The 18,084-nt window shown below is 39.8% G+C and overlaps 1 protein-coding gene across 1 annotated transcript in view; it reads right to left on the bottom strand.

Moving 5' to 3' along the window:
* COL14A1 (collagen type XIV alpha 1 chain) overlaps positions 1–18,084 on the bottom strand; it is a 114,544-nt gene that overhangs the window by 3,668 nt on the left and 92,792 nt on the right. The window contains exons 42-48 of the mRNA XM_041407562.1: positions 13,117–13,170; positions 12,181–12,252; positions 10,182–10,217; positions 9,685–9,751; positions 8,980–9,168; positions 1,727–1,804; positions 634–789 (exon numbers count right to left, since the gene is read on the bottom strand). Coding sequence (XP_041263496.1) covers positions 634–789; positions 1,727–1,804; positions 8,980–9,168; positions 9,685–9,751; positions 10,182–10,217; positions 12,181–12,252; positions 13,117–13,170 — 652 coding nt within the window. The remainder of the gene's footprint in view (positions 1–633; positions 790–1,726; positions 1,805–8,979; positions 9,169–9,684; positions 9,752–10,181; positions 10,218–12,180; positions 12,253–13,116; positions 13,171–18,084) is intronic.

Below are 18,084 nucleotides of genomic sequence, written 5' to 3'. Positions count from 1 at the left end.
TTACTAATTCATTTTGATTTTAGGTTGGGTGATTTAATTTTTGGCAATTGTGTTAACTTCTTCCCATGGCCTCTCCGTGCTATAACGAGGTGGGAAAGTAGGATACTAGGATACAGAGAAGATACAGAAGGAATCATTTTCTCCAGATGGCTTCACTGGTTAATGATGGACACGTGCATCCCTGTGCCATGTTACACTACTACAGGTTTAGTAGGGGTCATGCTCTCATGCCACTCAGAGGCACATGGAAGGGGAGGTTGAGCAACACGTTTGAGAAACTACAAGTGTAAAAACTCTGCTGTCACAAACATGAGATGGTAGGGCTTCAACACAGAGTACTGAGATGGAGCAGGCTCTTACAGCTACACAAACACGTACAGGACAAAATCCACTAGGCAGGATTGGTTTTAGAGGCTGGGATCAGACGCTGGTCACTTTCCTTTGGTCACTACGCTGGATCACCTTCTCTTCATGCTGCAGTCCCACAAAGTAGAGCCACACTGGACACGCAGGTTTTTAAGGAGCCACCACATTTTAGTGCAAGTTTCATCGGTAGCCTCCATCTCACTTGGGCTGTTAGAAAATGCCACCCACACCTGCAAATGGCAGCTGTCCCGACTCCTCGCTACTCACCTCCCATGCCGTACCCAGCGCAGGAGGACGGGTCACAGTACCCTGGAGGCCCAGCAGGACCCGGTGAGCCCGGGGATCCCGTGTGACCAGCAGGACCTCGTGGGCCTGGAGATCCTGGTGGTCCCGGGCTGCCAGTTCGACTTTCTCCTGGAGGTCCTGCACAGAACAGGGAGATGAAACATCTGTGCAGTGTCTTTCACGAAAGCAGGGATATGAGGCCATCTTTCCTGGCCTGGAAAACATGGCACTGAGTGTGTTATAAACACTTCCAGGAGACAGCTTGAGAGGGGGAGCAAGGCATGCTGGCTCTGACTCCCCTGGGCAGGCTAAGGGAAAGACTTCAGCCTCTGGCAAGGAAGACAGAGCAGCAGCCTGAGAGGAGACCCACTTCCAGTGAGCTTCCTCTCTGGCTACTGCTTCATTTTCCTTGCCAGAGACAGCTTCTAGGCAGAACTGGAGCAAATGTTTCACCAAACATCAGACTTCTGGAAAGGGATTTTCAGGGGGAAAGGATAGCCCTGGGTGCCTGCACAGCTCTTGATTCCTCCCACTCCCTTTCAATACAGTTTCTGGGTAATGCTGTGAATTGATACCAGTGCCTAACAGCCAGGATATCCTCCTGAGGTCAATGCAATTTTATTCCTGTTTCAACAGGACCTGGTTATCACTCTCTCTGCTTTTTCAGGACCTAAATATAAATCCATGTGATACAATGTGCTTAATTACTATACGTTTCTCTGTCAACTCATGTTTAGGTATGACATTAAGTCAATGAGAAAACAAATGTAATTAGTCCAGATTAATTTTTTCCCCTTCTAGAACCCATGTCTGAAAAAAAAAATACATTAAACATTTTTAAAAGGTGGGTTTGGGGAAGCAGTTTATCATAGGGAAAATGAAAATTCTTGTGTGATAGGTGACACCATCATGTGGCACATCCCAACATGGTATTACATAGTAAGAACATTATGACAGTTAAGATGCCTGAACTGTTACTCTTCTGCTACTCTCCTTAAGGAGAAAGACAGAGCTCTAAGCTTCTTCACACGTGGGTCAGAATGGTCTAATCTAGATGCCTCAAATGTAAGTTTACCTGTGGATCCTGGTGGGCCTCGGGGTCCTTGTGTTCCAACACCTGGATTGCCTTTCTCTCCTTTCTCACCTGGTAAACCTAAGGACATAGTATTCAGTCACATTTTGATTGAAAGTGTGAGCAGTATTTATTATTTAGCCAGGATTATAGTTCCATATGCTATTTTTCATCTAAAAACAGATGGCAGAGAAGGAAGAAGGTGAAAATTAAAAATTATTTGGTTCTTTTTCCATCTCTCCCCTGACAGCCTCTGAGGGGAAATGTCATTCTTGGGGTCTTAAACATTCCTGCTGACATGGTGGTTTCATCAGGATGGTATGCAGAGGCATCAGCCAGTTTCCAGGTTGCACTTCCTGTAGAAAGCTGCCTCTGGACTACACCAACGTGCAACTATTGTAAGGCAGAAGAGTCTTCCAAGCCTTGTAGCTATAAATTACTGTGTGGCCCAAAACAGTAAAATTTTGGTACTACAGCAAATTTTCCTTCAAACATTCACCCACCAAAGAGTGGTGCAGCACAAGATTGTTCATGGAGAGAGTTGTTACCAGTTATGGAAGATTCTTGCTAAAACATGAGAAAGGAGTTTCATCACAGTCAAAATCTGACCCCCAAGTAAAGCCCAATCCAAACATTTCCCAGTCTTGAAACTCTGATATCCCAACAGGCAGACCCAGTGAGTTGTTCTCCTGCACTCACTCATGGCACTAAATTTCTCTCCTTGTGTCTGATCTGTGGAGATCACAAATCTGGTAATTCAGAGAAAGCACTGCTTACTTCCAGCTTTCCATCGCCTTCTGCACTGCCACTATGGCATCCTATAAAAACAGTTTCTATATGCAGCCATCACAATAAGCAGTGTTAAACTATAGTAGGTGTCAAAACTATAAATTCCAGACCCTGAGTTTCCACTGGTGACTTGGAAATTCTCATAAAGTCTGTGTTTGATTTGGATGGTTCAAAGACACCAAATCCTGGCTGGTTTGTGGGACTTCCCCCCCCCCCCCCCCCCCCCCCCCCCCCCCCCTCCCCCCCCCCCCCCCACTTTCCAGACCTCCCTCCCAGCAGTGGTAATTGCTCTCCTGGCTTCACAGCTTCCCTGTTTCAGAATCAAAGTCTATACATGGCACCCTCATCAACACAGAGCAGAAAGAAAACAGCTGCTGCCCTGGATGGGACAATACCTGCAGTTCCAACTGACTGATCTCCTTCCCTCCTCTCTGCTCAGGTAACTGCTGCCTCTTAGGGCAAAACAGCTGGAGAACACCTCATTTTTGCAAGGAATCATAGGAGCACAGAATATGCTGAGTTGGAAGACACCACAAAGATCATTGAGTCTGGTTCCCAGCCCTGCACAGCACCATCCCAAAGAGTCACACCAGGTGCCTGAGAGCATTGTCCAAATGCTTCTTGAGCTCTGTCAGGCTGGTGCTGTAACCACCGCCCTGAGGAGCCTGTTCAGTGCCCAGCCACACTCTGGGTAAAGAACCTTTTCCTGATATCCAACCAATGTCTCCCCTGACACAACTTCAGGCCATTCCCTTGGGTTCTGTCACTGTCACCACAGAGAACAGATCAGTGCCTGTCCCTCCTCTTCTCCTCACGAGGAAGTTGTAACTGAAATGAGGTCTCTCCTCAGTCTCCTGGTTGGACAAACCAAGTGGCCTCAGCCCCTCCTCATCAGGTTTCCCCTCAGAGAGCCACAGATCTTTTTTGCCTTCTTAAGCTAATTTGTAATGGAAGCAAATAAGTAAATAAAAAGTCTTAAGTGTGGGAAAAATTGTAATTAAAACCCATCGATGGCAAAGAATTGCTCACATCAAGTTTATCAAATATGAGTCTGCTGAAGTGAAGTGGATTCAGTATCTGTGAAGGAGTTATGGGTCTTCTGCAGGAACAAGAGGCTTCTAGGCCAACATATTGTCTGACCCAACCACATGGAAAACACAGGCCACATCACTGCAAACAGTAAATCCAGAGTGAGCATGTAATTTTTAACCAAAGCATGGATGACCTCTTTACCTTACCTCTACAAGGTTCTTTGCCACTGTCCTGACATAGTTAAAGCATTGCCTGTTTCCCTTTTTTGCCTTTTATTTGCTTCAGTTGCATAACTTTGAGGGAAGGATAGTGGTGGTGGTGGTTTTTTCCATATGCCTGAAATTTGCTTAGCCCTGGCTTGCTTCAAACATATGCAGAAACTCATCTATTGCAATTCTCTGTACTGCAGGCCTTGTAACAAGGTAAGTGTGTCCAAATTATCTCTTACCCCACAGGACCTGCAGGGAAAGGTTTGCCCTTTGCAAAAGGCAAAGTCTGTTTTTGTGAATTGCTTTTTTCCTGAGAATGACCCATTACAACCATATGCAATCTACACAGCTGTTCAGTACAAGGACCATTGCTTATCCTACTGCATGGTAACATTACTTGGTGACTTCAAAGGCAGCAGCCACAATGTTTTGAAATCACAGCCTGCCATGCACTCAATTATAATTATTAACACACACCAAACTACACACTCGTATGTGATGTTCACAGGATAAAATGTCAGTAAGAAATGCTAAACATGAAACAAATATACTCAGGCTAAGAAGAAAACATTCATTCTAGAATAAATTATGAATCTCTTGTGCAGGGCAAACCTTCTTTGAAAGCAAACACTGAAGGCCAAGATAAAAGTCTGCATCAGGTTTCTTTTAGTCTGATTTCCAGTAAAGTTTATCCAAGTTAAAGAGAACATAAACACTGATGCAAAAATATCCTACTCCTAAGGCAAAATGCTCATGAGTTAAAGCCATGGGCTTCCCTAAAGAACTTAAGAGACTCACAGACCTCTTAGCTCACTCCTAATAAATGTTGGACTATTCAAAGCTCACCCAACTCATCTTTGGTGCCAGCAGAGCATGGCTTACAAAAAGCCAACCAGAGAAGCCATCACTCTTGTGGGTTACTGCAATGGTTAATTGCCCTCAGAATGAAAGTGTGTGTATCAAAACTTGCCATTTGAGTTAAGGATGCCTTCAGGTCCCAGGATCTGCTTTCATCTTTGTGCTCTGGAAATGCTTCAGCAATACCATCAAACTGTCTCTCCCCTTCTTGCTAACCATGGGTTTATGTCTTGTCCCCATCCCAAATAAGCAATGTCTTCATTTAAGCCCCATGGAGATCACAAGCAACTGAAATCAATTATTTCCAACTCTTCACTAAAGATAACTCTGATAGCACCAGTTATTGAAAACAACACCAAGCTCATGAACACATTCTCTAGCAAAGAAAAATAGATTTCCATGATATCTGCACAAATGGAAATCTCAAGTGTTCTTTATCTAAGTTTCTCTTTAAGAGAATACTGTCCTGTGAGGAGAACTATGTATTGCGCTTAAGAAAAATTAAACTACTACCAAAAATGTCCTCTTTTCAAGATGTTCAGCTGTGAGCATAGTGTAAAACAACACATGGTTGTGATTTTTTTTTTAATTTTTTTAATCCAGATGAAGCTAAAACTGGAAATAAAAATATTTAATTGACAAAACTGGCAAAAGTTCCATTTAATTCCACTGAAATTTTGCCATCACAGCTGTAATGTGTCTTTTGATAACACATGTTTAACTGACTCTTTCATATGAAGCCAGGAAGCAAATAAGGGTGAAGCTGTGCTTGAGAACAGCAACTTTCCCAGTGACAACTTAGGTATTTATTGTACTTTAATCATAGTGGGATAGGCTGAGTAGCTCTAAGGTTTATTGAGCACTTCAGACCACGTAGGAGCTGAAGTCCATTCAGTAGTAGAACTGCACTTTCACAGCATCTGAAAGTTAGCAGTGCCTCAGAATAATTTTTACTATGGCTTTTCCATTTTTCCACAAAGTTGAGAAAAAAATCCATGTATTATAAAAATAACTGGAAATCAAAAAGAAGAAAAGAATGTGTTGATTCTTTTGGTGTCTATACCATTTTGCAGAGATGCAACTACTTCCTGGGCACTCAGAAGCCAGACACTAGTTATTTAAGTCCCAGATCATAAATAAAACCAAAACAAAATATGTTCAAACTAGCAGAAAGGAAAATAGAAACCAGTGCTGTGAGCTAATTAAAATTAAAAGAGATGAGGGCTGTGAATAATCAGTATTTGGGTTTTTTCCAAACCCCTATACTTATGCAAATAAGCAAAGAGCAAAATTCTAGTAATTTATCTGGGATTATGTACTGTAGGGGGCTGGTAATACAACGTGGCCTCTCAGCTGCCAACAGACACTGGGAACTGAATCTGTCAAGAGAATGGCTTGTCCTTTCTCACTGAGGTGGTCTTTCTTGGAAGGACCAGCTCAGTGTGTTACTGGTGAGAGGAATCCCATCCAGGAATGGGACATCATGGACCTAGAAGTTCAAGTGGAGGTTTCTAACACAACTCCACACACTCATTCCATGTCTCTTTCCAAAGCCTCTGATTAATGCTTGGCAGAGTGACAAGGTAAACAAAGGAAAAGAAGCTGTTGGCCAGGCAAGTGAGCAGGGAAGTTCACTGATGTCTCTCACTGCTGACATTTCCAGTAAAGCTCTCTTTGGTGCACCATTTCTAACCAGTTCCACACGCTGCTTTTTGAAGTGCCCCTTCTTACAGGCTGGGATTGAAGAGGAGGTAGGCAGGAGAGGTGAGCTGAAGCATCTGTCCTCCACACCTTTTTACCTTCCCCCTCTACCAAAACCTTGCCACTCAGCTCAGAGCCAGTAACAGGCTCCTGCAGCAGTTCCAACAGCTTGAGGGGGAAAAAGCAACACTACTAGATAAGCAAACAGGTGTTTTTTCTTTCTAATGACTATTACTTCTTAGCACACTCTGTTGCAGGGCATTTTCTGAACTTAGATGTGGAGCTGGACTTTCAGAACATTAAATTGGCTTCATATACAACCAAAATACTGATGACATTAGTGAAAAGAAACACATTTTACATAAAGACTTCCAGGTGGCTGCCTGGAGATCTTCAGGACAGGATAATACATGGTGTTTGCTAAACAACTTAAATGCAAACAATATTTCAGAACATAGCAAGGGATGGAGTCTGACTCCATTTACTCTCCTCTCTGTAGTCACTGGAAACCTAAAAACCCTTCCTTCCAGCCAGAAGCTGAACAATTTTAGTCTGCTGCTTTTGTGTATAATATGTCATTAGGAATCAAGTGAGAATTGGGAATCCATGATAAACCTCCAATCATTCTCCACAAGCATGAAACTGGTTAAATCATTTTTAATTTTCATTTTTGCATTTTGGGGTTAGCTTAAAGCAATTCCTTAGAAATTGATTCAGAAATATCCCAAGAGGCTGTAGCAAAAGGCATCTTCCTGCTCAGTAAAGTGCTACTGCAACAAACACATATCAGTCTGAAAGTTCAGTTGTTTCTGAAGAAATTAAATCCTCAAGGAGCAATAAATTATTATATACTTTTTGCCTAGTTCCTGAAGAAGCTCCTTCCTCTTTCTTCCAGATTCTGTTCAAGGCTCCAGTTATTCAAATGTCCTAAAATCCATTTCAACTCCAAATAAACCAGCCAATTATTTTGTCTTAAAGTTTACACATGGATTCTTGAAACAACCTAATTTTAAGCTGAAAATATTGTAGAACACTCCCAACATTTGGTATGAAAATCTGACTGCAGTTCTGAAGTATGCTTGATTAGAGCTTTCCCTCTACCAAGTATAAAACTCCCCACAAGCACTGCCAAAATCAGTCCCTTCTAACATCAGTTATCCATATAGAGAGGAAAGGGTAATAGAAAGGGAAGGGGCGATGTTCTTTTTAATGTCTCTTTACCCCTTCTGTACTCTGCTGCCAATGCTGCTTCCCAGACATTAATATTGTCTGCAGTGGGCTGACCCACATCATGTTTAATTTAAATGACTATATCTAATCACTTTGTGATCCCACAATGTGTGTCTGGACATCAGCACAGCAAACACCATGGGAAGTACAGAACATGTTGGACACGTTCCTTTTTTGTAGCCTGGCATTTTGGTTGTCCCTTTTCTGAAGTCCTAGCTTGAAAAAACTCTTCCCAAAAAGAAGAAAAATATTTAAAATATACTAGTGTGGAATCAAATATTCTGAAATCTGCATTCAGTGTCTCCAGATCACCCTTTTCTAAGTCAGTTCCTGAAATGCTGCCTCTTCCAATCTTCTTTTCTACTTGTCTCACACTCCCTCATTTCTCCTTTCTGGACAGTGCCTGGTTTTTGTTCAGCTGGAGCAGGTAACAGCAGGACTGAAGGGTCAGTACCTGCCTCTTTTTTCAAAATGGTAATGGAATTCACAGTCTTAAGGGCAAGACTCACAGTTTCACTCTAAGACTTTCTATTAAAAACAATGTTTTAGTTATGGTCATAATGGCTACTGTGAACTGGAACTATTAAGTTCCTGAACAGTCTACACAGCAATTAATTTTTAAAATCTCAGTTAGCAACACCAATTTGCTGCTTCTGAATATCACATTTGTCTCTTGGCTTTTTGGTCACCTCCTCATGTGATGTTCTTCAAAGCACTTTCACAATTATAGATCTACTCAGTATTGTCTTCTGAGGTTAGTGCTACTCTGGGCAAAAGATAGCCAGGGCTGCACAGAAAGGGAATAAATCAAACATGGAGCATGTTTCAATATTAAACAATGCTTGTGGAGGAAAGGAGAATGGGATCTAGCCTTCATATGAGAATACGGAAGAGAATTCTTGTAAATGTTAAGTGTATTACTTTTCTCTGACCTCACCATTTCCTCTTCCTGATTCTCTCAACCCCTCAAACTAGGAATTTTTCTGTCTTTTTAACAATCTTGATACTTTCAGGTGGTCATGACTCAGAAATTCCTAGACTGACACATTTGAAGTTGTCAGAAAAGCTCAGCATTTCCCTAACATACACATCAGTTTTGCATCTGACTTTCTTCAATTGCTATTTTGCTTATACATTTAGGGATTCTGCTCACTTTAGAGTCTTACTAAGAAGAAACGTGATGTGATGGGATGTGCACAATTAAATTCAACCAATCTTCAGCAGTTTAAACCTCTGTCTGATTCTGCCAAAACACACTTGGCAACACCTGCATGACTTTCATGATACAGTCTCCAGAGCCTTCATTATGGTCTGTGTTAAGCTAACCAATTAATTAGAGACAAAATATTGCTTTCACTTTTAGACAGGAGACAAAAGCTATCAGAATGTATCAGGAAAGGGAGGTATAGTTTTGTATTTGTGAAGTATGAAGCCTACCTCTTTCTCCTGGTCTTCCTGGCTGACCAGGGCTTCCTGGAAACCCTTGCATGCCTGGTGATCCTTGCTCACCCTGTGGCCCTGGAGCCCCTGGCCGGCCTGGCTCACCAGGAGGTCCTGCAATGGTTCGTGTTGAGACAGACTGGCTTGGAATCTGGTTCAGAATCGAGTTATATCTTGCCATATGACCTGTCAGGGAAAAAAGAATTATAATTTTCAAGTAGCAGTAGAAAATCTGGTTCAGCAAAGTATCAGCAGAGTACTGGCAGGTTCTCAAGGCTGTGGTCTGTCATGGTTTGGTATTATGAAGTTGTGCACTTGTTGGGGTAGAAATAGTAGGTCAGGGAGTGCACAGAAAATGGAAGAACTATTGTGCAGGATTTTATTTTCTTACTTTGGCAAGGGTTTGGGAGACTTTTGTATTTCATGTCTATAAAAATTTAAAACTGGTGCAGCAGAAGCTTCTATAAACTGTAATAGCTTGGAGACAATTCCAGCTTTTTTTTCAGAAGGCTGATGCTAATCAGCTCTAGTTGGACATACATCCAGTTGAACATAAATCTAGTTGAAACATAAATCTCAACTGTCTAGTCTAAAACAAACAGATCCCCTTGGATATTTTGCAAAGTGTCATATTGGTAAGTAGATGTGGCAGGAAAAGATCCATTCCAGAGAGAGAAGCATACGGACTATCCGTGTACTTGCCTTGGATGAGCTGCTCACACACTTGACGAGCAACAGCCCGGACCATTGCTTGGGACTGGAGATCACCCTGGACAACAACAGCAGCAGAGTCAGGAAACAGTTTCTTGAGTCAGTTCTGTGCTGACAGCAGTTTGAGCAGAGAAGGATATTTATTATTGCTGAGACATTATATCCTCACAGATGAGAAAGGAAAGCCAAAGAAATTTTGTGATTTCACTGCTTCCCTCTATTTGGCCAACAATCAGAGAGTTCTGAGAAGATAACCTTAATGAGAGATTTGGAGGCATGCTTACTGCCACATACTTCCCACCTTCAAAACATTAATGTAGCTATATAAAAGAACATGTCTGGAAAAGAATGAAAGTTTGCGTAATTGCAAAGAGAAAACTACTCTGCCTGTAAACACAGAGAAACATCATTTTTTTTGGAAAAGCTCATTATGAAACAGAAGGCCAGGCAGGAAAAAAAAAACACAACTAAGATGAACATAGACTTACCCTTTCACCCCTTTCCCCCTTAGCTCCAGGAGGACCCTATGAAAAGATTTAATGCAAAATTAATTCTCATTTTGTTCTGTTCAAAATTTTTAATCCCTGAACTTCATCTGCCTTGCAGATTCATAGTAAAGGGAGAAGAAATAAACAATAAACAACCTTTCAGGAGGTTATGTGACAGTGACAAATACACTTCTGTCATTTCAGTACTCAACAAAATGTTCACCTTTGGCAATTACATGCGAACAATGACTTTCACAAGTGTTTGCCACACACTGAATTCATTTATTCAAAATGATTGCAAGGTCAGGCCACCGCATGATGCATTCCATATGGCTGAAACAGGTCTAATTTTTGCAAAATAGCAGCCTGAAATTTGCTGTACTGATACTCTGCATCCACTATGAACAGAGCGAGCAATGGGATTAAACTGCACAGAAAATTACATTTGACATTAAGAATAATGTAAAACTGTAATGATGGTGAGGAGGATTATGGATTAAAACAAGTTGTCTAGGGCAGTTGCAACTTCACCAATGTTGGTTTTTGGGGTAGGCTGCATGTTTCTCAGGAATTCCTGAAGCAAGGAAAGGTCTGTTGGTCAGAGCCTGGTGCTAATAACACCAAGGCCATGGGTTTGAAGCCTGTATGGGCCATCCACTTGAGAGCTGGACTTGATCCTTGTGGTTGCTGGCACATACATGGTTAAGTGCAGCTTATTCCGTTCTTGGAGAGAGGAAACTCCTACAAAGACTAAAAGATTATTTCTAAGGACTCTATTCTATAACTGTACTTTTTGGAACAGAAAGCTCAGTAATTTTTCAGCCACCTGTTTTTTTCTGCACTACTAGAGTCTAACCATGCACAGCAGAGCTCTTGCATGACTCACAGAAATTCCTAAATTCTAGAAAATTTTGTTCAGTATCTGGAACATGTGTTTGGACAGGAACTGCATAGTCAACATGTTATATATTGATAGTAAAGGTTCCATAGCTCATCAAATCTCTATTATAGGCTCCATGTTTACATTTAGAAACTATGCAGAACTGGGCATTTAGATTACTATCTTTGCTTATATATTATCAGTCAACTTAATTTCAATTCCACTTAACCGAATGAAAATGCTTGCATTGGCCTAAATCTCCAAACAAAACTGGATTTTGGAAAAAAAATTTCTATTCTACAAAGAGTCAGAAATACATACTGTCCCATTCTGATGTCTTTAAAAATTAAATAGGATGTTTACTGTAATAGATGGGAAAAAGCTGAGCAGGCTTTATAATTAAACAAGTAGTCAAATGTTAAAATATGAATACATAATATTGTTTGAACTCTTACAGAGACAAAAAAGTCCACTGTAAATATTCTCTTTTACATAAAATACACATTGATTTCATAGTTGTATTCCTTTCTTCCTGTCAAAATGTTTTGTTCTGGGGTTTTTAAAATAATTCATAAAAAATAACATCTGAGATATAAACTTAATATTGGAGGTTCCTAATACTAATTTTAGACATAGAGGATATAATTTTCCAAAAATTACATAAATTATATAAAAAGCCCTAGTAATTAGTCATTTGTTCTGGTTTAAACACTGAGTAAACTCAAAAGCCAGGTTTTTATTCATATATTATTTTCACAGTTTGGAAATCAGAACAATATTTTGGAAATATTCAGGTTAACAAATACTTGAATTTCCAGAGAGTCGCTGGAAGGGCAAAGGGAAAAAAAAAGAAGAATGTAATTACACAAAGACTACAAATTCACATAGTTGTGTTTTTAACTTCTGTGTTTTTACTATAATCCCTATATTCCAAACATTGTATGTAAGATCAACAAATATATTTAATTACAAAGAATGAACAAAGAAAGGTCAATATGATGTTTAACTTAGCCACTAACTGCAAACAGATCATAGGAGTTCTGTCAAACAGTGAAGCCAGGCTCAGAAACCAACCAATGCACAACAGCAGACAGAGAAATATCAGTGAGTTTTACTTACAGGAGCTCCAACATCACCTTGTGGCCCCTGACTTCCAGTAACACCTGGAACACCTGGAGCACCAGGTATGCCCTATGTGGAAAAAGAAGAGGAAAATAGTAGTGATGACACTCAGCATCCATGAGTCCTGATGAGGAGAAGTGCACAGACAGCTCTGTCAGTCAAAGACTGGAGATTCCCAGAGAGAAAACTAAGAAATAAAATTTGCAGGGAAAAGAGCACCATAAGCACAGCTCTGAGAAAAGCACTTAAGAAAAATAACTTGGGCTGCTTTCTGGAACAGGCAGAAATTGCTGAATCACTGGACTAAATTCTGTGATGTCAGTACTGTGTTCAGGGGGGATGACTCAGAATGTTCTTTGTGGAAAACAACAAGATGGCTTGGAGAATACTCAGTACAACCAGCAGCTCCATCTAATCTTTTAAATCTATTAAGAAGGCATTAACTTTGCCTAGCTGCCCTAACTGAGAAGGCTGAGACTGATTCTGAAGGCAACATATATCCTGCACTAGAGGCAGCCTCTGCTGTCTTCCTTGATTACTCTATGAGGGCACCTGTGCTCACCTCCAGCCTCTAAACCAAGTAAAACTTGGTGGTTCACTTCAGCTAATAGTCCTAATAGGAATTTTTGACAAAAAGAAAGTCTTGTTCCAAATGTTAAAAGCAGTAATTCCCTCTTTATAGTGCAGTTGCTTGACTAAGAACAAGATATCAATCTATTGACAGAACAACTCTCTCCCCTCTCCATGGGAGGCATTTTCTTCTTGAGCTAAGTAGGAGTCCAGTACACTGGACAAGCAGCACTCTGCCAACTCTGTGCATCATGAGAATTCTGACTTCCCTTGGCCTTGCTCTATCCACTGCAGCATAGATAACAGTGTGACCCCCAAATCCTGCTGACTTTTGCAGTAAGAAATTCCATGGGAAATACTCACCATTGGGCCAGGAGGTCCTTGTGGGCCTGTGGGTCCATCCTTGCCAGGAAAGCCCTATAAAAGATAAATAAATGCAATTTCATCAGCTTTTTATATGTACTTCATGAATCTGTTCTGCTTAATCTAGAAGAATTTTTTTACTTTTGTTCTTTGGTTTTGTTTTGCTTTGTTGTTGTGTTGTTTGGGTTTTTTGTTTTTTTTTCTATATTAATATGGTAGTGGTCTCCTACAAAAAAATTTCCTTCTTTGCCCTGGGTTTATTTCTGAAAAAGAAGCTATAGTGTTACCAAGATTAAAAGAAAAAAATAATCAAACCAGCTAGTCACGCAATTTTTTTTTGAAGAAAAGACAATACCAAATTCTTCATACTGGCAATTCTCACTTAGAACACTTCTGCAGGGAAATAAATGAGAGGGTTTGCTGTCAAACCTCTCTACCACAAGGTCACGTTTCTGCATCTGCTCTCCCTGGCTGCAAGCACTCCCAGTGCCACTGATGAGGTGCTGAAAGGAGGCAGCGAGCGGATCTCTGTGCCCAGCAGCGCTGCTCGCGCGCTCCAGCCATGGCTGAGGTCCTGCTGCAGGAAGCAGCGGGAATGCTCATGTGGTTTCCATTAGGAACGTGCCTCAGAGCTTCCAGAAATGGGAGCCAAAAACTAAAGATAACTTGGAAACTGGAAAGCCAGTACATCACAGAAAAAAAACACCGACCAGATGTAGAAGAAAATACACTATTAATAAAGTATTCTTTACATAAGATAATTTGGTTAATACAAATTAACCAATATGTGCACTTTGTATACACGTGCTATAAAGCTTGGGTTTCTGACCAGCCTGGTGATTAGACAATTCTTTAATTACTTTGCAGCCTGAACAGGAGATATATGGTTTTACCTCTGGCTCAAGACCAGTTTGAAAGGTGGTTTATGCTAGAAAGTGCTTGGTTTATTGCTGAAATGTTTGAAAATGTTTATGGTGACACACACAGTAAAGAACATTCCAGGCCTCAGTTTCTCATGGAGCTTCAGAAGAAAAATTTACAACTTTTTTTGTTTGTACTTTTTTCCAAATCTTTGTTTCTGACATAGTTTTAGTAATGAATATAACATATACTGCTAGTTTTATGCTTTGCACAATTTGGAAACTATTATTCAAATCTGCAATCATATGGAATAAAAAATGGCTGGTGAGAGATATGATCTCCCATATACCTGGAAAGGTTTTTTAAAAATCTCTAGTGGACAGGTGTTTTGGTGATAAAATAAGCCACATAATCCACTCACATTATGTTATCTTGGAATCCTTAGACTTGATAGGAAATACCTTCATATTCCACAGTGTAGCCAGATGAAGCTGACACCTTCATGTTTCACTTTTTAGAGCAAATATGTAAAATTTCTATTTATTTTTGCTCAGTTCCAAAGCAGGATGAAAACTCATTTGACCCTTTTAAGGGCTTAATTTAACTAAGGGAAGGGAAATATAGTGCTTTCCACTGACTTCTAGGATCTAGTGTGGATTCACACAAGCTTCTAAAGAAAAAGAAAACCATATGTCTTTCTTTTCTCCCACCCCAGTCAAAGAGTAGAATTAACAGTATGATCAGCAATATATTTTCTTGGAATATATTTCACAATTTCTTTCTTCTGAGTAGTGCTCTTACTCCTGGCTGCTCAGTAATCACCTCCTGTCTATTCTCCTAGGGTTTATTTCTCTTGGCATTGTGTCTTTATCGCCCACAAAAGATCACCTCTACTTCACTTTCTAGATGTGAAAATTGCTATACATAAATAAAATAAATCAAATAGAAGCCTGGTTCAAGAAAGAGTATGGCATACCTATTCTCTCATGGTGGTAAAAGACTAAAGGTATTTGTTTGTGCTGCCAGCAGCATTTGAAGATGATGTTACTCAGACCACCTGATGGCCAGAATGGATCTGACACTCATTCTGAACTTTTGAGCTGAGAGCAGAGATTAGTAAGTACCAAGAAATTGGCAGGAAGAGTGGGAATTTATTTCTTCTGGCTCTTTCTCCCATAATTTTTGGTGTGTGTAATGTAGAAGAAAATAGAGCAAAGTGAGAATTCAAAAAGTTGTATTCTGAGTACTGAAGCCTGGTAGATGCTATTTAATCTCCCATTTATTGAATTCTCCTCTTTGCTTAACCACCTCTAATCCAAGGGGAATGACTGGAGGAATTACATAGCACACTGGAGGAATTACATATTTCTGTCACATGCAGGATAGAAATGACTCTGCACAGAGCCACTGATTCTCTTCCATGGAACTGCATATCCAAGAACAGGATAGGACAGATTTTGATGTGTGACCCAGGATGTAGGTCTTAGAATCAAATATCATCTTATATAACTAGAATCTTACATAATTTTGGAAAGTAAGTTTAAATGAAGACATATTTTGCTAATGGCATGGAAAAAAAAAAGTGCTAGAGAAAGAGTGTAGCTCTGACAGAAATTTTACAAGGGATTTTATTTGCCAAAATACAAATGGCATCACCAGTAAAATCTCAAGGGTGCTGAAATCAGTACTGCTGCTGACCTCATTATAAACTCTTGAGCTTTCTGTAGCCTGGAATTTGTTTGGGGCAACTTGTGGAGAGGTGACTTTTCAAGTAGGACCAGATACCAGCAAAAACTTAACTGAAGCTACTGAGCCAGGCTTGAAAGACTTTAATGTAGAGCCTTTTAAAAAACCCTGCAGCGTGGGACACATAACTGTCAATTCAAGATCTTTCAACGTGAAATGCTTGGGACTGTTGGTGGAGAAACATGATCTGTTCTCTTTAGTAAAACTCCCCTATACTGCTAGCTGCAAATATGGGGCAGCAAGAAAGGACACTAAACAACCACAGCTCCAGCCACACAATAAAAATAAGCTGTTTTACATCTATAAAATCTTTCCTGATACTCTGGAAGCTGATGAGAGAGCAAGGGACTCTTCCTCATGCGGAGTCTGAGATGAAAATTTAAACAGGTTGCCAGACAGGTGTAAAATATTGTCATGCATATTCAGAATATTTGCTTTATTATCAGAAAAAAACTTTTTTTTTTTACTCTGATTCAACCTTCCCAAAGTATTTTTATTACATCATATTCTTCTTCATAGGGAGGGTATGTCATTATGAAAAGGCCCTTTTTATGAATTCACATAACTGACAGGGAAGATGTTCTATTTCCTTCTAAAACACAAAAAAAAGCAAATAAGTCAGGGACTAAAAACCAAGTTCAGAAATACAAAAAAGAAATTTTACAGATTAAGTGTTGAATTCCAACATTAAGAAAGGAAAATCAAACCCTTTCCTCAAGTGATTTCAAAAAGAAAATCAGAAAGTATGAACACTAGAAATCAAAACAAAAAGAATGGAAAACAAACTAAAAGTGAAGTGATTCCAACTATCAGGAGCTGAAGGAAATAGAAACTCCATTCCAGTATTTCATGAGTCTAATATCACATTATACCCAGTTCAAAGTTCTCAGAGATCTCCCAATAAATATCAGCCCTATGCTTACCACCCATTAAAATCAGTGTGATTTAGCAACCTGCCTAAGTACTCTACAGCACTGGTACCACTATAATGAAAATATTTAAAGATCAATAAATACTAAAGAGGAAGGGATAACTAGGCAAAGAAAAGCACAGAAAATCCCAGTTCTAGTAGTATAATGCTTGCAAAACAATTTGGCATCTTGGCTAACAGGAGGAAACCCAACAAAAGGAACATTAAAAAAAAGGCAATTTACTTCTCAGGAATTTTCCAGTTTCCCTTTGCTGCTGCAGTTATGCCCTTAAGAATTATCTCTTTTTTAACTGCTGGGTCTTCAAAGAGACTGCGGTGAAATAATGGGTTTGGATCTTTGCCAATTAAAAGCAATTTCATGTTGTCATAACTTCACAGAAATCAAATGAGTTACAACACCATAAAATCAGTATAGCATAGTTATTTGTTGCCATAGAAATAATTACATCTGGACAACATTGCATAAGGGTTGTACAGAGACAATACCAGGCTAACAGGACTAATTTTATGAGCTCTGGGTTGTTTATCCAGCTCCCATGATTAGCAGAACAGAAAAAAGAGAACACACAAACAAAGCATTATTACTGTATCTATAAAAACAGGCAATTTATGTAATTGCCATACCTTTTTATAGAAAACAGTGCTGTATTCTACAGAATAAACACCATATGCCTTTTCCAGGCTGCATCAAAAACTTTTGCTGCACTCATCTTCCTCGGCTTTTCTCTGGAATATCATCTCGGCAACAACCTGGTAACTGCCACGTGTGGGAGAACTAGATCACTCCTGAACTGCTGCTGCCATCAAGGCATGGCTGGGGGATCCTCTGCTAAATATGAATTCAGCTACAGAATAACACCAAAGCACAGAGTTCTTTTCTCCTTGAGCTGCAGGCTCCTCCATGTCCCTCACGATCAGGAGTGCAGGGGGAGAGGCACGGAGCACTCCCTTGTACAATGTTTGTACAACTTTTTTGTACATCTCAACTTGCCCAGGACTAAGACCAGAGTGAACAGGGCAAAAGCCCAAATGTTCATCAGGGTCCAGGTCTCTATTAACCTGGAGATGAACAGGTGGCATGAAAGTTGGGAAATTTAGAGGGACATATTCCAATGCAGCCAAAAAGAAGACATAAAAACATGTAAAACCATAATACATCACAGTATTATAAAGTAGGGAGAAAAAATGCATTTATTACATATTTCAATATAATTTAATTGAAAATTAGAAGGCTATTCCTCGAATTAGATTATTCATCTGATGATAATATTGCATAAATCTTTGTATGAATAAAATGCCTTTTTTATTTTTAGAGGAAAAAAAACCCCATTTTTCTATTGCCCAAATTCTACAGTAACTTTAGTGGAATTATTTCTCCAGACATAAAGACATGCCACTGTTTAAATTAATAATAGTGAGTTCAAATACAT

The sequence above is a fragment of the Onychostruthus taczanowskii genome, unplaced genomic scaffold (genome assembly GCF_017590055.1).
Source record: "Onychostruthus taczanowskii isolate IOZ18803 unplaced genomic scaffold, ASM1759005v1 scaffold27, whole genome shotgun sequence".
NCBI classification, from domain to species: domain Eukaryota; kingdom Metazoa; phylum Chordata; class Aves; order Passeriformes; family Passeridae; genus Onychostruthus; species Onychostruthus taczanowskii.
Note: the sequence above shows the minus strand (reverse complement) of the source record. Positions and strands in the feature narration are given on the sequence as shown.